Genomic DNA, 20153 nt, shown 5'->3' with positions numbered 1-20153 from the left:
ATCGTAGTGTTCTAGAATGGCTGGGGCTGGAAGGGTCCTTCAGGCAGTAGTGCTGCAGTGCCCAGCTCGCCATGCCAGATGTGCCAGGCACAGATGGACTCTGCCCACACTGCGGGGTGATTTCGGGCCCTCACACCCTTAGGGCTCACAGAGAGGGACTTTTACCCATAGATAACAGTGGAGCACACCATACCCCTGCCCCGTGCTCCTTCCTGCACTGTGCTGGGTGCACTTTGCTGGGACAGCGTGTAACCTGTTGATTCTGGTTTATACAGCTGGAAAAATAACCCAAATGAAACTGCTCCTTCAGTTCCCAACCTCTCAGTAAACCCCAGTGCTTTAGGTTGGGCTGGAGTCCCTTTGCTTTTTTTTCTGTTTTTTTTTGTTTTGTTTTTTTTTGTTTTTTTAAACAGTGAAGATTGCAGAGGTTGGGCAACAAACTTCTGGGAGGTTGGGTAAAGAAGATACAAGTTCCACCTGGTAACTTAGACACAAGCCCACAGATTTCTTGCAGCAGCACCAACCCATTGGCCACTCACTGATGCTCCTGTGCTGGCAGGGCAGCTTGGCGCTGAGCCTGCTGTCCCAGCTGTGCCATGCCCTGCGGTGCATGGTGAGCACCTCTCACGTTTCTGTTACACAGCCTCACCTTGGCATTGCCCTCCCCAAGCTGTAATTCAGCCCAGCAGTGACAGCGTGAGCGCTTACGGGACAACAAAACAGGTTGTGCCTCCAAGGGAGAAATAAGAATGCAGATATCTTTGGCATGAAAACAAAGAAAGGCGTTTGCTCCTTGGTGTTTCTTGTCAGTAGGTTGCATCTGTCCTTTGGCTTTGCCTTCTCGTTCCTTTCCCTGCTGCTTCCCAAGGATTCGGGGAGTGATTTGAGGTCTGGAGACGGAGCTCTGCAGAATGCCATGAAAAGCAAAGCCTGACCATGGGCACAACACAGGGGGCGGCTGCTGGGAAGCAGCGGTTCACCCAGCACTGTGCTGCCCATGTGGGGCAGGGACCTGGAGCTCAGTTATTCAGCTCAGGTCTGTCCAGCACTGCTCTGTGTGTGTGTAATGCTTTTCCTCAAAGACCAAACGGTGAGATGAGTGGAAAACATTCTCCGGTCTCAGGATCTGGCAGAAATCCTAGTTAAGTCTGCCGAAGTATGTTTTTGTCAGTGCTGCTTATTCTGCGAGGGGAGCTTGTATAAACTATTCCAGTCGGAAACCTTTTCCTGGAATGGAGTTCTGACAGCTCAGAACACTGTCAGGACAAGCGTTACCAGGAATGGGCTCTGCTCGCTCTGCGGAGGCTGAATGGGGCGGTGAAAACGCTCGCACACAAAGCACTGCCTGCCCTTTGCTGTGTTCAAATATGAAAATAAAACACCTGCACGTGGTAAGGTGGAAACAAAACGACCTTTCCCCTTACCAGGCTGCATCCATCCCAGCAGCTGCATGGCCCCTTGCAGCAGCAGAGCTGCTGTTTGGCTTTCTGCTGTCCTTCTGCATCCCCACGTGCCGTGGTGCCAGGGCACAGCAGCAGAGCACTCTGAGCACCACAGCTGTCACCTGGCTCCACGGGCCTGAAAATGTGAAGGAATGTGAAAAACGTGAAAGTCATCGTGCTGGCCCCGAAACTGCAAACTTCTGGTTAATGTGTAATAAATACATGGCGGATCCTCTGGCTGGGGCTCTGTTGCAGGCAGCTGGGAGCTGGCGGTGGCATCCCTGGGCTCAGCCCCAGAAGCACCTTTTTCTATTCTGCCTTTCCCAGCAGTGTCCTGCAGAGGCTGTGAGGCTTTTCTGAACTGGTTTGTCTGGTTCCACATTATCCCCCTCTCTTGATATCTGGCATGCAAAAGCACACTTTCACTTTGTTACAGCACCCATCTGACAGCCAGCTGAGCTGCCCCGGTGTCACAGCGAGCTGCACAGTGCTGGCAGTGCAGCACCCTGAACCTCAGTGCGGGCTGTCTGGCGAGTGGAGGAGGTCTCAATTCCTGCAGGTAATGCTGGAGGTCAGAGCTGCCCATGGGGACGGTTCCTCTGGCACAAGGGAGGGAAGCGCGTGCCGCGTCGTCACGTCCCACTTTTCCATTTGTCTTTCTTAAACATCTTTTGGAAACGGCTTCTAAAATCGGAGCTCAGATTCCCTGTCTGACAGCAGCGTATAAATTTTGGCCCGGCTGACTTCCCCCTGTAAATTAGAGAGAATAGAATGTCCTTTGAAAACGCTCGTGATTGTTTTTCTTAGCTGTGTTACGCTGGTGTACCTCCCCAAAGCAAACAGGAGCCCCTGCCAAGTTCGGGGTGACTCCGCTATCTGGATGCTCTGAAGGCGTAGGTGTGCCTGCTGTCTGCTGTGACGTGTCGCCCCTGCCAGGCAGTGTGCCAGGAGAGCCCTGCAGCCCTCGTCCTAGCGAGCAGCTTCTGAGACGCTGCAGTTTTACATTTGCCCCCCTTGCCTTTTCAGCAGATAGCACGGGGGTTTGATTTGCGCCTTTGCAGCTCAGACAAGGATGGGGTTTGGAGGGCTGTGGGGAGCGGTGCGGGGCAATCCTCAGCACAGAGGGCTGGCTTCTATGGCATGGCTTTCTGGCAAAGCTGCATCCGTCTATGATCAGCACGTCCCTATGGGGGGCTCAGCTTTGTCCCTTTTGGTCCCCCTGAATCGACTGCAGTGGGCGCTGAGGTGTTGGTGGCACTCCCCGTCCCCCTGACCAACAGCATGCTGGCAGCCCTGGCACATCACTCCTGTCCTCAGCCCTTCTGTGCTAAAGCAGCACACTGATGTGATTTCCCCTGCCATTTCTGGATGGCAGGCCCTTCACCTGCAGGTGGCCTTGCTCTGGTCACTGTGAGGGGTGGTGGTCCCTGGAAAGGACTCTGTGCCCACATGGGGAGCAAATCTTTCTAAAACCATTCAGTGCTGGTAGGGAGGAATTGCAAGCACAGCTCCATGTCTCTCTTCTGTTTAGACAGTGCGTGTGAAATCTTACATAGGTTTCTGGATAGATATATTCACCTGGGTCAGTAGTGAAAAGGAGAGCATTGGAGCCTTAACTTGGTCCTCTCCAGCCAGAGAGCTGCAACGGGGCTGAGGTCCTCCCCGCGCCCAGGTGAATTGATGCTTTCAAGCCCTTTTCCTCCCCAGAATCCCAGGGGCTTCTCAAAGAGATTGCAGGCGTTTTCTGGTTGTTCTGCAGCTGGGTGTGCAGGGCTGAGCTGTGGCTCAGGGTGTGCAATGGCCCTGTGACATTGCGCCCATGGCTCATCCTGCTCTGCTGCCTGCTGCTCAGCTCACGGAGAGCTGCAGGGCTCTGCTGGGAGCTGATGAGTTAAAGCTCCGGGCCATGAATTATGAATTGAGTTCTGTCCCTAATGCTGTGATGAAAGCCCTGATTCTGCCCATCTGAGCGACAGCCCTAAGCTTTTAAGTCATGCACAGCGAAACCTGCAAATAAATTGTTCTGCCAGCTACGAAACTCTTGGCCTACAGATGGGGCTCATCGTATTCCCTCTCTTGCTTCCTTCTGTCATGTTGTCCTCGTTTGTTTGTGACCGTCCCCTCCCTCCTCTCCCTCACACTTTATCTCTGTGACTCTTGTCCTGCTTGGCTGCACGTCCCCATGTGCTCAGGATGCCGGGTTTCGCAGCTGTTGGTTTTTGGATTGTCTGCTCTTGTTGCCTCTTTGCCACTTGGAGACAAATCCTGCCCTAAGCAGCCATCCCAGATTACAATTTTCAAGTGCTGCACTTACTTCTCTACGCCTAGAAATGCCAGGGCATTATTGCATTTTTGGTTTGTCTGGATTGCTGCATGATTTCAACCCTGTGCACCAGGCGGCAGGGCAGCAAGAAATGCAACATCAATGGCAAAGCCTCAACGCTGGATGAGCCATTCCCTGCAGGCTGTGTCCGTGGAGGGGCTGATTGGATTAGGGTTAATTAGGTTCAGGATTGGGGTTAGGGAGCTTCTGCAGGTCCTGATGGCTGCGTGTGTCTCTTGCACAGGAGTTCCTGCAGCGGTGGCCACCTGAGGAGGCAAAGGATTGCTGATAGTTGCCAGCAGAGCCTCGGTGATTCTTACCCACGTGGGACACTTCAGAGAACTGGGAACAAGGCCTGCTGCCAAACTTGTGCTTGAAACCCTACACAGGAAGAACCATTTGTCAGATGTCACCCCAACAGGAGCTGCTGAATTCAAGTGCGCTTCTGGAGGAAAAAATAACAATTTAGATATTTACCAGGAAGGAAAGAAAGTTAAAAGTAGAGTGACAGTGACTTCAAAGAGGGCGTCTGACTTGTAAGAATAACACTTTTGCTGGTGCTGGTTTTAGGAGTACCAGCTGTGCCTGTGTTTGAAGGATGGAGCAGGTGTTTCAGCCAGGTCAGTAGCCGAGGTTGTGAAGTGGTGCCTGGCACACAGCCTGGCCTTGGAGGAGCATTTTGGAGAGAACATCACCCCGTTAGCACCATGGGAGCTCCAGCCCCAGGGTCTGTGCTGCTGCTCACTGTGCTGATGGGGCTCTGTGCTCCCCCAGTGGCACAGGGGAAGCCAAACTTCATCGTCATTCTGGCAGACGATCTGGGCTGGGGGGACCTGGGGGCCAACTGGGCCGAGACGAAGGAGACCCCACATTTGGATGAGTTGGCTGCTGAAGGGACAAGGTAACAGTGCATCCCCACCCTGGGCCTTTCTGAGCATCCCTGATACCTCTGTCCTGCTTCAGCCCCTTGTTCCTGGGGCTCAGAGGGCTGTGTGTGGGCCGGGAGGGATGAGGCAGACTCACACTGAGCACATTTTGCAAGCTGAGGTTTATTTTCCATTCATTTTCCAGGTTTGTGGATTTCCACTCGGCTGCCTCCACCTGCTCACCATCCCGCGCCTCTCTGCTCACGGGGCGCCTCGGCCTGCGCAATGGGGTGACCCACAACTTTGCCATCAGCTCGCTGGGCGGCCTGCCCCTCAATGAGACCACGCTGGCTGAGGTGCTGCAGGCAGCAGGGTACAGCACAGCAGCTATAGGTAACACCCACCAGCCACACTGTGGCTGAGATGAAGGTGCCCAAAAAGAACATGCCACGGGTACGTAGGGCAAGTGCTGGCAGCTAAAGGATCGGGTGGGAGAGATTTTGCACTTTCCCCACTCTTTCTGCAATCCCTAATTTTCATATTCGTATTCAAACACAGCCTGAAGTTTGGGCCTGCCCCAGGTTTCCTTGGAATCTGAAGTTGCTTAACCTTTCAATGGGAACGCTGAGTTTTCCTGAGAAAACATGAGTGTGCAGAGCAACGCTGCCCTCGCACGCCCCAGCTGGGTGTGATGCTGAGTGTGATGCCCCAGGGGCTGGCAGTGCAGGTTGGGATGCTCTGTGCTGCTGGGCCATGGTGCTGGGCACCCTCCTGTGCACACAATGTGCTGCGACCCGTCTGAAAGTGCATCAGGTGGTGATGAGTCCTCTGCACGTGGAGCTGCCTGTGATCATGCGTGTGTTGGGGTTTCATCAGCACAGAAGCCCTTGCTGTCTCTTCTCCTCCTCTGATATCAGTGTGTGAGGTGCAGCCAAGGCTTGGGACACTGCATATCAGAGGATGAATCCAATTCTTTGGGATGGGTTAGGAAATTGTCTCTTCTGAACGCAAACACATGAAAGAGCCTTTTAAAGTCGGAGATGGTTGATTTGGATAGACGTGAGATACCTTTGGCATGTTTTTCTGGGTTTCTGTAAGAAGAAATCCAGCCAGCACAAACAAGTGGCCTTTCTTGTTGCTAGATTAAAACATCCTGCACTGTGCCTTGTGGGTTTCACTGGTGACGGCAGCGCCCAGCGGCTGAGTAACCTCCCAAATGATTTTCTGTGCTTTCCACGCAGGCAAATGGCACCTGGGGCACCATGGCCACCACCACCCCATCTTCCGTGGTAAGGATGTGGTGGAGATGAGATGAGTGCCCAGCGTTTGCTTGGCCCCCACTGACCCCCACCTTGCCTGCAGGGTTTGATTATTACTTCGGGATCCCCTACAGCCATGACATGGGCTGCACAGACACCTCTGGCTACAACGTGCCACCCTGCCCAAGCTGCCCACAGCACAGCGCAGCCACCAGGTACATCTCTGGGGGAGACACATGGGCAGTTTGAGTGCTGGGATTTGGGATTTGCAAGCTGCAGTCCGATGAACTGCTCCCTGCTATGGTCTCCCTCACGTTCCTTGCAGATGGCGTGGAGAGGTGAAGCATGGGGCCCTGGAGTGGTCTGGCTAGGCAGGAGCAGTCTGTGCCATGGGGACACCAGCGTTGTCCCTTCTGCCACCCTTGGCAGTGCTATTCTACAAATCTGGGTGTACGGTGGGCTCTGTGCCCGCTCCCAGCCATCGCAGTTCTTGCTGCAGTGATGATAACGCAGTGATTTCTTCCTGCAGCCCCAGCAATAAAGACTGCTACACGGATGTAGCCCTTCCTCTCTTTGAGAACCTCACTATCATCCAGCAGCCCGTCAACCTCAGCAGCCTGGCGGAGCGGTACGTGGAGGCGGCAGCACGCTTCATCAGGCAGGCAAGGTGAGGGCACCACACACCAACCCCATCCCCATCCCTCTCCCCACACCAGATCTTGAAGCTGGCAAGCACTTTCTGCTCATGCTGTGGCAGCCAGAATTCACATGCCTAGAACTCACGTGGCAGTGCTGTGCTGGGTGAGCAGATCTGCGGAGACGGAGTCTCCAGGCTTTGTTTTCTGATGTTCTGGGTAAGGAAGGAGCTGCTCTGAGGTCCCACAGGGCTCCCATAGAAGTGTTTTGGCCTTCAGAGAATCACATGCAAAGGGATTTATAAATACAGTCTAACCGCAAAGGTCACGGCCTTTCATCCGGGGGCATCTTCATGGCTGGACGTGAACCAGCATCCAGGCTAGCAGTGAAGGGAAGCATCCATCCTCCTCCGTGCTGCTGTCCTTGTGGTGGTGTCACCCAGAGGTGACAGGGGACAGCTGCTGGGCAGCGTGTGCTGGGAGGTGCAGGCAGCACCCAAATAAAGGCCTCGGGGTCACCACATTTCGTGGATGACTTTCCCCTGCGGTGCAGGGAAGCATGGAGCCCAGGTTTGCTGCTCCCCGAGGAGCAAAGCACCTCCGGGAAACAGCGGCCCCCAAGCCCTGCCGAAGGGTTTCATAATGCTAATCCCTGTTATTCAAGGATTAGTAGCTGTGACTTTGCAAAACGCCTTTCTGCAGCTCTGTGAGAGGCCGTCTGAGGGACAGTGCCTGCTGCCTGGCACAGCTCAGGGCTGCTTGTGCAGGGGGGCTTGGAAAAGGTCTGTGTGCTGCAGGGGGTAAAGAAATAGGGGAGGCAGAGAGAATAGTGCAAGGAAAGGGCTGTGTCAGGGATCTGGAGAAGTCTGGGCACTGTCTTGGGGTTATCTGCGTTTACAGAGAACAGGATTAAACAGGTGCCTGCCTTTCCTCTCCTTTGATGGTTTATTTCAGTTTTCCTCTGCCTGACTCACTCATTATGGGGCAACGAAAAGAACACAGGATTTGTCATCTCGCTGTTTTTTTAACCAGTCGTGTCAAGGTTGAGCAATTCAGTGAGATTTTGCTCTGGCCAGGACGCTTAGAGCACAACAAACACGGGAGCAAAAGCCAAGGACATTAAGTCTTAAGTTATTGATTAAATGTTTGCTCAGTTTTCAGGAGAGGGGCTGAGCTATGAAATGTAGATGCAAAAGGCGAGCAGGGCTCTCAGTGGGGTGCCAGGATAACGATCCTTGTGCACTGTTTTCCCCCGTCTGAGAGTTCCCCTGGAGGTGCATGGGACAAACTCATGCTGGGGCTCTGAGCCTGAGCCAGAGTGGTACGGATAGAATGAGAAAACAGACCTGCCCCTTGAGAGCTGTAATCATAGGCTACACTGGAGCACTGCTGCTGATAAGAAGTAAAGGGGATGCTAAGCATTTTTGCGTGGTGGAGGAGGTTTCTGCTTGAAGCTGGGTGGCTCCTTGCAGGGTAGGGCTCAGGCAGGTTGCTGTGCTCTGCTGGCTCACAGATAGCAGGCGATCACTGGGAGCTGAACCACGCTCCCCTGTTCCAGGGTGTCAGAAATCCCACAGGCAATGGTAGGATGTACAGAAAGAGGCAGTGCTTCGCAGTGCCAGTTGCAGAAATGTGCAGCCAGCCCCTCTTGTTTCCTAAATCCTGGTGGTTTGCAGGGTGCTGAAAGGACTGAAATCCACGCAGGGTTCCGCCTCTGCGCAGTGGGATGGCTGTTGTGGGAAGGGTGAGATTTCTTAGTTTGAGATCCTGAGGTGAGTGATGCGCAGGGGGCAAAGGAAGGAATTGCAGTTCGGTGGGATCCCGGCAGCCCCCATCTCTTTCTGGCCACAGCGGGGCTATGGGGCACCCACACCAGAACATCCCAGGGATCCAGCCCCTCCCCGCCATCCCACCCTTCCCTTCTGAGCTCCCTGAGGAAGAGCAGCCACACTGGAGGAGATAAATATAGCCATAAACAAGAAAACAGGACGTGTCCTCTGGTGATTTAAAAGCAAACAGCCGCCTTGCTGCCTCCCCTCTTGCATAAGGGGAGGAAGGGGAGCATCGATGCGGGGCATTCTGCCCATGGCTGATGTGCCGTAGGACGTGGGAGATGGAGGAAGGGACGAACTCATCCCGAATGTGGGTGCCCTGGGGAAGGTCAGCACCGGGGGGAGCCGGGGAGAGGAAGCAGCACTGGGGAGGTTTCAGTGGGGAAAGAGTGACTCACGGACAGTGAAGACGTGCTGTCCTGCCGCTTCCTCCCAGCACGGTGCTGGGGCAGGTGCTGCTCACCCAGTGTTGCCCAAGCAGTGATCTGGGAACGTGTCTCACTTGCCTGGGGGCAGGCAGCCTCTGCTTTCATTCCCCACTGTGGTTCTTTGTGTTTTGGGGGCTGACCGTCCTGCAGGGTGGCAGAGTTTGCCCGCATGAGCTATAGCAAGTTTGCTGCTCCTGCAAGGAAGGGCCACCACATCACATCCCCTGCTCAGCTGTGACCCCCTGCACCTCACCCCAACCTCACTGAACTCTCCCCTTGTTTCTTTCAGGGACAGCAGCCGTCCCTTCTTCCTCTATCTGGCGCTGGCCCACATGCACGTCCCACTGCAGATCGCCCCACCACGGGACAGGGGCATCTATGGGGCTGCCCTGCGTGAGATGGATGCCCTGGTGGGACGTCTCAAGCACCTGGCCGACAGCTGTGGGAAGGGCAGCACACTGCTGTGGTTCACAGGTAAAGCACTGCAACTGGCCATGGTGGTGGATGATGGCTGTGCCCAGTGGCACAAGGAGATGGGACTGGTGTTTTTCCACAGTCTTTGATGTGCTTGACAGTCCTTGACAGGAGGACGGGTCGAACATGGGCTGTCACTGTGGGGATGTGGCTCCCATGCTGGCCCTATGGGCAGCAGCTCAGCCAGTGCCCATCCTGCCACCCCCTCACCCCCCTCCCGGGCATGGCCTGCCTAATTGAACCTCAAATCCACACTCATTAAGAAGCCCAAATCCACTGGCGCTGTGCAGCCTCCCTAATGAGGACACTTTGCTCCTGGCACAGGAACTGCTCTGCAGCTCATTAGTGCCCAGAGCTGGTGACAGCCACCTCTGTGCCCCGGCTTTGCTGCAGCCCCTTACCTGGAACCCCCAGAAGTGGGCCCCATCTCTTGGAAATAAACCTTCAGGAACAAGAGCAGCTCTGCTGCCAGACCCTGCGCTGCTCCTGTTGGTGTAAGGCAGCACCCGGAGGACCACAAGGAGGTGTGGGGGCTGCTTGTCCTCCGCCACCCTGCAGAGTGGAGGTGCCCCTGCTTGCTGCTCATGGGGACATTTCCGTCTCTTGCAGGTGACAACGGCCCTTGGATGCAGAAGTGTGAGCTGGCGGGACGCCTGGGGCCACTGCTGGGGGCCTGGCAGAGGGCACGAGGTGACCTCAAGGGGCTGGGGAGGCTTCCAGGGGGCGTACATAGGGCTGATGCCAGACAGCCCTGCTCTGCCTGCAGGCAGAAAGTGGGGAACGCTTCTCTCTCCTCAGCCTTTCCAGCAACTTCTTGTGTTTCAAAGCAGATGTGGTGATCCATCTATTTCTCAGTTTCCCCCTAAAACTACAACCAGGTGGGAACTGTTGCCCCAAACCCTTGGCAAGCTGATGATCGGTGGCCGCTGCTTTCATCCCTTTGATGCAGCAGCTCCTGGAGTGCTTCAGCTCCTGGGATCTGCAGGTGATGGAGCATTCAGTTTCTGCCCTCCATCCACTCGGGTCTCAGTGCCCCTACACCCCCTGCCCGGCTCCCTGAAGCCCAGCCTAGCGGGAGTTGTATTTTCTTTCTAACTTCTTGTTTTGTTTTGTTTTTATTATTATTATTATTTCCTCCTTTTCCGGCCAAGCCATCTGGTTGGTGGGTTTCTTTCAGCCGGAGCGGCCAGAAACATGCATGAGTCAGGCATTTCCCACTTCTGCTTGTATTACGCACTGTAAATGCGGCGGGTTATGTTTCCCCGTTCGCTCGGGGTCAGTGCGGGAGGGGAGCAGCGGGGGGGACACGGAGGCAGCTCCGTTTTCTTTCCTCATCTGCTTCCTGACACCTACCCGGGGGAGGAAGCCGCTGCCGGTGCTGTGTGAGCACGGCTGTGAGGCTGGCAGCCGCTGGCTCCCCCCGCTCCCTTTTCCGGTTCCCAGGGTCCTTCCTTCGGGTGCTCCAACCCTGGGAAGAAATCGTAACCTTCATTTTCTTAGTAAACAAGCCCTGCCGACGACCTGGGTTTCTCTTGAGCAACCAATGGTCACAAGCTGGAGCAGATGGTACGGGCAATGCGGCGTTCGGGAACAAACCTACAAAAACACGGCCCCTTTCCAGCATCTCGCTGCCCGCATGCAGCCCTGCCAAAACAACCCTGCCCTGGGGAGCAGGGGATGCTGGAGGAGGGTGGGCTGCCCATAGCCACCAGCTGGCGGTCAGATAGCCTCCTCCTGGGCATCTCCCCCTCCCCACACCGGGAAGGACAGAGAGGAAGGGGAGGAACTGTTGCTCAGGGTTATATACATTTCGCAGAGCTTGGCGTTTCCTTTTAGGGTCCAACCCAAATTCCAGGAATGTTTTCCACTTGCTTCGGTGCAGTTGGCCGTTGCACGCAGAGCACAGCAGACACAAGTGCTGGGCCCCCAGCTCCAAGTTAAGGGCAGAGCTTCCCTTCCCTCCCCAGAAGCGTCCTGCCCACCCGTAAAACCCAACCCCATCCCTTGTTCCCAAGAGCCCAGGAAGGGACACACTTGTCTTGGGATGATTATGTTCAGAGCCAAGTTTGGAGGTCTGCAGTCCCACTGAGGAATGGGGACGCAGTGATTTTTGTCCCTGCGTGGGAATGCTCAGCTCTGCGTTCCTGGAAAGCAGCCTCAGCATGGTTGCGTTATCCCTGCTCCAGAGAAAAATCCTTGCTTGGGTCTGGGGTGCTGCAGCCCAGTTCAGTGCTGAATGTGGGAACATGAGCTCATACACGGGCAGTGCAGACTCCCAACCTGCTCCACAGCTGTACCAGGCAGGCTGCAGGGAAGCAGGGGCACAGCGTCTGTCCCAGGGCTGCTCTGGCTGTGGACAGATGGACAGGCTTGCTGCCCTGCTCCCGCTGCCCTCAGGCTGCTCGCTGTGCAGCAAATCCCTTGAAATGTAGGTGCAATACTGTGAGGCTTATTTAATGCTTGTTATAATTGATATCATTTCCTTTGGGAGCTGAACACCCAGGAGGCATGGTGCACCTCAAAGTGCCGTGCCTGGCCGTGGGGTCCTGCAGCAGGAACATCCCCTGGCTGCTGCCTCTGCCAAAGGAAATGTCTGTGGGCACGCGCTGTTGCCATGTGCACACTGAAAGCCAGGCAGACAAAGCGGCCAGTGGCAGCGGCCACTTGGGAGCTCTGTACAGTGAATGGGGCTGGGATGTTCCCTTCACCCCATGCCCAACCTCTTCCCCATGGCTGCTTGGGGCCCTTGGTGCTGCAGCATCCACCAGCAGCCCCGTCATGCAGCTCAGCACATTTTTTTATTGCTCATCCCCACTTACATCCTCAGCCCCTCTCTGTGCTGCTCAGCCCTCAGCTGCAGGCAGGGCCTGGTGACTCTCCCACCTCTGTGCTTCCCAGACTTTGTGTCAAGGAAGCAAGGAAAAGGGTTAATTGGTCAGCAGGTGGGATTGCTGCAGGCTCAGCAGCGGGGATGTGTTTTTAATGAGACTGGGGACCACTGATGTGCTGTCAGGTACTGCACCCTGTGCACACACACGTGGGCACAGCTGGGAGCCCCCGGAACTAATCCCTGCATTCGTTACCTGCCCTAAGCCAGGAGGTGGATGGAAGTATTCAGTTCCATTTCTCATCACTTAACTGCTGGAGTAGATGTGAAACCAAAGGCAATGCCAAGCTGAGTCCCTTTCCCACCCTCTCCCTATTTCTTCTAATAACTCCTTCAGCTCTTCTCCCTCCCCTGACCCAGCTCCAACCACTGCCACCTTTGGGTGCTCTGTGTCCCAGGGCACTCCTGTTCCTCAAGCAGCTCTGGGTCAGAGGATCCCCGCCGCTTCACAGCTCCCATGCAGGGGATGCTGAGCACTCTGCTCTCTCTTGCAGGAGGCAGCCCTGCCAAGCAAACCACCTGGGAAGGAGGGCACCGGGTGCCAGCACTGGTGTACTGGCCTGGCCACGTCCCTGCCGAGCGAAGCAGCCGCGCCATGCTGAGGTAGGGATGGTTTGGGAAATGGGGTGGGCTGTGCCTGTGCCACAGCTCACTGTGCTTCGTGCTGTGGGTCTGCAAGGTCACGCTGCCACACGTGCTGACAGCCCCAGAGCCATGTGGTTATCTGGGTCCTGGCAGCACGGGGCCCTGGTTGGGCATTGCCTGCGTTGTGAGTGACGCCGCACTTTTGTCCTCTCCCCAAAGACTTTAATGCTTCAGCAAATAGGAGTTGAAAGCTCTTTTTGTGCGGCTGGTGGATCCGCGTTAGCAGCTGCGGGGCTCCGTGCTTCTCTTCCCCTCGGTGGCTGAGTGCCTCCCGATAATTAAAAGATGACGATGTTCTCTCTCTCCACCAAGAAGCAGGCTTAGGCTTTGTGGTTTGCAAATGGCTTAATGTGAAGGAGGGTGCGGTTGTGGGAAAGGCTGTCCGGAGGGACAGTGCTGGCAGTCAGAGCAGCCCCACTCCGAGGTAGTCCTGAGCTGCTCCTGCACATGGGTGAGAGCGGAGGGGACGGACATGGTGGGGATGGTGGCACTGCAGGGACTGGCACAGAGAAAGCCGTATGGCAGCAATGCTGCCGCTCTCCTGGCAGCTCTCTTTGCAGTTCTTGCAGCACTTGCATCCCTCCTTGCAGCAAACAGCTCTGGGATTTCTGTAAGGCTGATGGTTGCAGGCATGCACTGGAGTTCTGATGCTTGCTGATTGATGAGTGCACTATCAGGCAAGCATGGGGTTCCACCTGCAAATCCCTCCCTGCATGGGGAACTCCAGCCTTCGTCCCCCTGCACCAAACAGCCCCAGGGGACCCAGTTATCTCCCACTCCTTATCTCCTGCATTTCCCAGATCCAGTCCAGCAGGTTGGGCGGCTGTAAATGCAGACAGCTGCCAGCACCGGGCTATGCTGCACACACTGCTTGCTCACGCAGGGGCTCCACCATTCCCCAGGGGTTTCCTCAGCTCTTTATCATTATTACTTTGTACTCTTCTGAAGACAAAGCTGTGACGCTGGGTCCGTTTATGCCCACACGTTGGCTGCAGAGCTGTGCAGTTCCAGCCACATGTGGTTGCTGTGCCGGTTGGCTGTGGTCACCTCGGTGCTGATGTCCCTGCACTGAGCCCCATTGCACCTCGGGGCTCCTCCAGGAAGCACAGCCCATCCTGCTTTTCATCACTGCTGACCCAGCTGCACAGCTTTGCTTATTCAGAAATGCCTACAGGGGAGCCTGCCTCCACCGTGGAAATTCAAAGCCAACAGCCCAGGGAGGTTTCGTAAAGTTCAGGCGTGTGATACAAACCAACCCAGGGCAGGGAGCTGCCAGCTGTGGGCTGGAGCTGTGCTGGCACCCAGCCGACCCGGCTGTGCAGCTGGAGCTGTGCGGCACGGTGGGGCTGTGGGGATCACTGCAATGGGACTCGGGGCTCCTGGGGACCTCAGCAGGGGTCCCACCCTAATGCTTCTGAGTTGAGCAGGTTCGTTCATCCTGTCCTGGAGAGAGGTGACCTCTGCTAGGCTGCTTGTGAGGCTGGGCAAGGGCAGGCATCACCTGCGTCCTCCTGCCCTGGGGTTAGGAAGTGCTGGCAGTGATTACAGCTTGACTTGGGAGAAAGCTCCCCAGCCCGGCCCTCCTTCTGCCCAGGGCTGTGTGGCATCACCTCTCTTCGTTACCTCCCTGCTGGGTGAGAGGAGGTGAGCGTGGCCAGCGGCTGGGGAGGCAGCAGCTGGAGCTGCATGGACTTGCACCCGCGCACCACACCCTGCACCACGCTGCTTCATCGGCTCTTCTTAATTATAGCTTAATGGTGGGAGCCTCCTGCCATGCCCCACACCCTGCAGGGTGCTGAGGAAGTGGGTCAGTGGAGTGGCCAAGAAGTGAGCAGAGCGCAGTGCTCGGCGCTGGGAGGAATGGGGCTGCTGCTGCGAGTGCTGAGCTCAAGCTGGGGATTTGGGAGCCTGTCCGTACCCATGGAGCCCTTGCTAAGTGCTGAAAAATGCCTTCTTTCATCCCGGTGTGTTGCTTGCACCTGTCTGACACTGTCCCAGTCCTTCTTGCTTTGCCCTTTTTGTGAGCTCTGATGGTTTCCAGGGGGGTTCAGGTGCTGATTTAGGGTAATTGCACATGGGATGGGTACAGACACATCACAGTGCTGGGGTTGCACCAAGTGGGTGCTGAGCACCGCAGCAGCGATGTGGGGCAGCCCCGTGCAGAGCTCAGTGTGATCCTGCAGGGATGTACTCCAGCTCTGCACAGTGGGGAGCCGAGGATTTTGGTGCCTCCTGGCTGCTCCGGCCGTCTCCACGAGAGCTGCATAGCCGGGGCTGCCTTTCAGCTCTCCTCAGCATTGTTTGTTCTTATTTGTCCTCTCCGTCTCTTAGCAGCTAAATTAAAACTCATTGAATGGGAGAAACAGGGGCCCTAAAGTCCTGGGCTGTTTGCTCTCTCTGCTCACGCAACAGCCTGTGTGCACCGGGCGAGGGGCCCTGCTCCTGCAGTGGGACTGCTGCTCCTGGGCTGCTCAGCTGGCGGATGCTGGGACTCAGAGCTCCTGGTAGGGTGCAGGGTGCACGGTGCAAGCATCACCCCAGCCGAGCCAACCGCCCAGGGAGCACAGCACTGCCGTGTGTCACTTGCCCAGGAGGGAGGTGTGCCTTGCAGCAGGACGTGCCTTTGCTCAACTTGCTTGCCTTCCGTGTCAGCACTGGCAGTGAGAGGGCACCGGGTCACCCATGCAACCAAGATCCAGCCCTGAGAGATTTTTTGTGGCGGAGGCCCCTGAAAAGAGAGGATTATGGTGGAAATGCTGACAGGCATTTTGGTATAAGTGCACAAAATAGCACCGCTCTCATTTTCCATTCTGGCTGCTATGGCTCGTGCTGTGCGAGGCAAAAGCGAGACCACATTTTCCTGGGGCTGCGGGATCTGCTGGGATTGGCGTAAAAAGTCCCTGTGCTAGCACTTTCTGTGCTGGGTGACCCGGGGCCTTCCCCATGTGCCCGGGGGGACGACGTGGCGGGGGCTGCACCCTGCTCTGCTGTAGGGAAGCAGCCAGGGCCCCCCAAGCAAAGGATAGCGGGTGCAGGTGGGGCTGGGGGCTTTGCTCTGTGCTCTGATGGAACCTGCTTCTTTCCCCAGCACCCTGGACGTCTTCCCCACACTGGTGGCCCTGGCTGGAGCCACACTTCCCCCAAACAGGCGCTTTGATGGCATGGACGTGTCCCCGGTTCTCTTTGGGCTGTCAGACGTGGGACACAAGGTAAGGAGAGCCCCAACCTGGGGATGTCCTCAGATCTAAAGGGGGGCTGCAAGAAGGAAAGGGACAGAATCTGTAGTGGAGTCTGTTGTGATGGGACAGGGGGAAATGGTTTCAAACCGGAGCGTCGTCCCTTCTGTGTCCCCATGGGCACAGCACGGCGCTGCTCCTTCCTGGTCACGAGAGGTGCACAGGCATGGGAAACAAAGGATCCCTGGGGCTCAGACCTCCTTCTATCTACTTTATTGATCTTGACAGATAGAGATTGTAATTAAGCACTCCTTCTCTGAGCTCCTTGGCTCGGAAACGTGCCTGTTATTGATGTTTGAGAGGGGCAGGCAGCCCCGTGCCCTGCAGCTCTCTGCCCCTGCAACAATAGGAGCTGCTGACGGCTCCTTTAGGCATGAGAAACGCAGCTACCAGAACGAGAAGTACAGCAATATATTTTTCTCAGAATTTTACAAGTTTTTCACTGAACCGAATAAAAAGAAGTTTGGCTTTAAAGCAGACCCACAGATAGAGCCTGGTTTTGCTTTTCAACTCGGCTCTCCTGTGAGCACCACGAGCCTGCTCCCAGCAGGAATCTTGGATCTGCTAGCTGCGTCCATCAGGGTTTTGGTATTTAGTTCGTATTTATGGAACCCTCTACTGAACTGTGAGATAAACCGTGGGAGCGGATGGGACGTGGCTCAGGGATTAACCCTCTTCTTGCAGAGGCACAGCAGCGTGGGGCCGCCCTCACCAGCCCTTACTGCATACTTGGGACCAGGAGGTGATCCCCCAAACCCGGGCTGAGCCCCCAGCTGCTGCCCTGCTGCTCTCGGGGGTGTTGTGCTGCTATCAGAGCCCTGCCTGTCCTAGCTGCTCTGTCCCAGGAGGGTTTGTCCCTGCCCAGCCCCGCAGACAAGTGCAGTGAGCATCTCCCCCTGCACCGCTCGTCTGCGCTCATCCCCTCGCGGCTCAGCAGCGGGAGCGCGGCGCTTTCATCTCTTAATGGCAAAACCACCTTTGATGTCGCAGGGTTTTCCTTGACACAAATCCTCCCAGAGCAGTTCCTCTTCTCGCCCGCCCGCTGGATCCACGCACACTGCTGACAGCTGCTTTCCCACTCAGGCGGGTGGGGGCTGAGCTCGTGGTGCGGCCGTAACCTTGCTTGTGTCCCAGCCCGGCTCAGCGCCGGCACAACCTGTGACGGAGCTGGGCAGCAGCCAAGGCCCTGTTTTGAGCAAAGGCTATTTACAGTAAAAATAAACACATCACACGAAATGTATCAAGGGTACGAGTGTCACACAAATACGCTCTTTCCATTAGCGTAATGTAGAGGGCTGTGCTCCTCCTCCCCACGCACGGCTCACTTGTGAAAACAGCCCGGAGCTCTACGTGCGGATGGAGGGTTTTCTGGGGAGAGGGTTTGTCTTTCTTCTTCCTATTTCTTCTTTTTGTTTTTAATAACAAAGTCACCTGGCTGCAAACCTTGGGAATGTTTCCTGAAAGGGCTCAGCTGAAGCAAACTCTTTATGTGTGCAGTCAGTCCTCATGGGTTTTCTTAGTGCTGGGGCTCCAGGAGGCAGCTCGTGAGCAAGCTTGCTGTTTATTTCGGTGCTCTGCAGCCATACAGCACCATCCAGCCCATGCTGCTCAAGTTAAAGAGGACAAGCAAAGCTGAGCTGTAAAGCTGGAAGCGGACAGATAGGTTCAGTTCTTGATAGTTTGGCTTCAGGTGCCCTAAAATAATGCTGATTTCTGCTTTGGAGCCACCTGCTTCTTCCAGAGGGGTGCCAATGTGAGCGGGTGGCAGTACGGATTTCCTCCTTGCAGCAGACATACACCACACCACCTCCTCAGCTCAGATTTTTTTTTTTTCCATAAAATACCGTTTTAAAACTAAATTTCAGATGGCATTTTTGCCTCTCATGTTGCCTTGCAACTGAGGGCAGTAGAGGAAACTGAGAGCCATGGGAAGTTCCCCCCGAATCGTGGCCCTGCTGGGGGTGCCGGGCAGAGCAATCGGTGCCGCTGGACACCTGCTAGGTCATTACAGTGCTGATCAGCTGCGAACACTGTTACTAAACTTGGCACCGCAGCTGCCTACAACTTCGGCAGATGTTTCTAATTTTTAGCACAGTGGAAATTTCTTGAATCACTTTTAAATTCAATTCCCAGGGAGGAAACCTCTGGTGACTCATCACTCAGCGAAGCCATTGGCTTTGCTGCAGATCTGATCAGAGGGACGCGCACTGTCCAGCTCACTTGTCTCCTCACTGCCATGTGCCAAGGCATCAAGTGTCCTAAATACCAAAGAGCAGAGACTCGACCCACCCCTCCCTCCTTCCCTTCTTCCTCACCCTGACTCCATTTGCGGGCACAGCAGGCAGAACTCGGGTTGAAGCTGCAGCTCCTGGGCTGAGCAGTGCCTCTGAATGTGTGCTTTTATTGGGAAGGTGACCCCGTGCTGGGAGATCTTGGGACAGAGCAGGTTTTGTCTGCAGTGGGCTGTGTTGTGTTCTTCCTTCAGATGCTGCTTCACCCCAACAGCGGGGCAGCAGGGAAGGACGGGGCGGTCGAGGCGCTGCGGCTGGCTCAGTACAAGGCGTTCTACACCACAGGTAGGGCAGCTGCTTTACAGAGCCTAAAGTCAAGACAACAACTTCTGGAGTTCTCAGTTCCTTGCCAGGGATGGGTGAAAACCAAATCAGATTAACACCAACAAGAGCAAGCCCAGCAAGGAGTGTGTGTGTGTCACAGCCCTAGCAAAGGGCTCCCAAAGCCACTATGGTGGCAAAGGGCCGACACGGAGGTGATACCTGGGCAGCGGTGAGCAGCCTGGCACTGCACTGTGTTTCTCTTTTCCTCCCTAGGAGGGGCGAAGGCTTGTGATGGAAGCATTGGGCTAGAAGAGCATCACTGGCCACCGCTCATTTTCAACTTGGATCGTGATATCCAGGAGCAGGAGCCTTTGGACGTGGCATCCAGGGAGTATCAGGCAGTGCTGCCTGCAATCAGCAGGGCTTATGCCCAGGCCCTGGAGGATATTGCAACAGACAACATCACGGTTGCAGACTACTCCAAGGACCCGGCAGCGGTGCCCTGCTGCAGCACACAGCACAAGGCCTGCCGGTGCCACACAGCCACATCTCACACAGCCTCGCTGCACCAGCGCACGGACAGAAGAGCAACACAGCTTTGTGTGTAAGCAAATCATTGCTCAAGCTGCTTCTCTTCCAATCCCAGTTTCTGTGAATGGGACTGCTGTTCATGCTGGCTGCAGGCTTGAGGTTGGCCCAGAGGGCAGGGATGGAGGCTGCAGCTCCCCGTGCTCTGCGCCTTGCACAGAGCCTTCCCTCAGCTGTGTGTGAGGGAGCAGACAGAGGGTCCCGTTTGCTGCAGCTCTATGCAGAGCAGCACTGTCCCCTGGCTGGAGCAGTCACTGCAGCACCTGGTGGCTCTGGGCTTTTTGCAGGGCTACACGTCCCTGACATCTTGCTAGATGGGATGCTTGGTGTGTCCTGCAGCTGCTGTGCATTGCATAGTGGAGGCCAGAGATTGTCTTGGGAGAAGTATCTGAGTCCTGATATTTTGAAAGGCTTTGTGTAAACAGGTGTGCAATGCAGAACTGGAGGAACTGCTCCCTGTCAACTGTGTATATGCATCTTCTAGGGAGCTCAGAGAGAGGGTCCCAAGGTGTCCAGGCAGCCCAGTGCTGCAGGCAGACTCAGCTCCTACCAACCCTGATGTGATGCTGCAGGGCTGGGCGAGGCTCTTGTGGGACATTTGTGGGCACATGCAAAAGCCTGAGGAGCTGCAGAGGCAAAACTGAAGTTGCAACTGAAACTCAGAAACCACCAGGATTTCCCAGCAACTGAGTGAGGGTTTTCTGAAACACATTTGGACTCCAAATTGCGCACCCAGGTCTTTCTTTGGACAAGCCGTAAGTGGCTTGTCTCAAGCAAAGCAAGGTGTTACACCAGCCACTGGGAGTTGTAATTACGGGCAGCACTGCTGAAATTAGAGGGGCTGCCCAACCGTTTGCAATTAGCACTGGCCCACAGCCTCCCACAGCAGCACAGTGTGGCTTTGGCTGGGCTGGGTCCGGATGGTGCCGGAGCCACCAACCTCTCAGCAGAGCCCCAAACCCACTTGCTAAAGCTTAATCAAG

The 20153-nt window shown here is 55.7% G+C and overlaps 1 protein-coding gene across 7 annotated transcripts in view; it reads left to right on the top strand.

Moving 5' to 3' along the window:
- ARSG (arylsulfatase G) overlaps window positions 1-20049 on the top strand; it is a 39445-nt gene extending 19396 nt beyond the window's left edge. For 6 of the 7 annotated variants that reach the window (XM_048964933.1, XM_048964935.1, XM_048964934.1 and 3 more), the window contains exons 4-14: window positions 4010-4666; window positions 4837-5024; window positions 5873-5920; window positions 5994-6105; window positions 6420-6557; window positions 9075-9259; window positions 9869-9949; window positions 12641-12749; window positions 15880-16000; window positions 18513-18603; window positions 18856-20049. In XM_048964933.1, coding sequence (XP_048820890.1) covers window positions 4473-4666; window positions 4837-5024; window positions 5873-5920; window positions 5994-6105; window positions 6420-6557; window positions 9075-9259; window positions 9869-9949; window positions 12641-12749; window positions 15880-16000; window positions 18513-18603; window positions 18856-19190 — 1602 coding nt within the window. In that variant the 5' untranslated portion in view covers window positions 4010-4472 and the 3' untranslated portion in view covers window positions 19191-20049. Of the gene's footprint in view, window positions 1-1878; window positions 2002-4009; window positions 4667-4836; window positions 5025-5872; window positions 5921-5993; window positions 6106-6419; window positions 6558-9074; window positions 9260-9868; window positions 9950-12640; window positions 12750-15879; window positions 16001-18512; window positions 18604-18855 lie in introns of all 7 variants that reach the window. The other variant, XM_048964929.1, reaches the window with a different exon arrangement.
- The last annotated feature ends 104 nt before the right edge of the window (window positions 20050-20153 follow it).

The sequence above is a fragment of the Lagopus muta genome, chromosome 18 (assembly GCF_023343835.1).
Source record: "Lagopus muta isolate bLagMut1 chromosome 18, bLagMut1 primary, whole genome shotgun sequence".
Lineage (NCBI taxonomy): Eukaryota > Metazoa > Chordata > Aves > Galliformes > Phasianidae > Lagopus > Lagopus muta.
The sequence above is the reverse complement of the archived record's forward strand: the minus strand, read 5'-3'. Positions and strand labels throughout refer to the sequence as shown.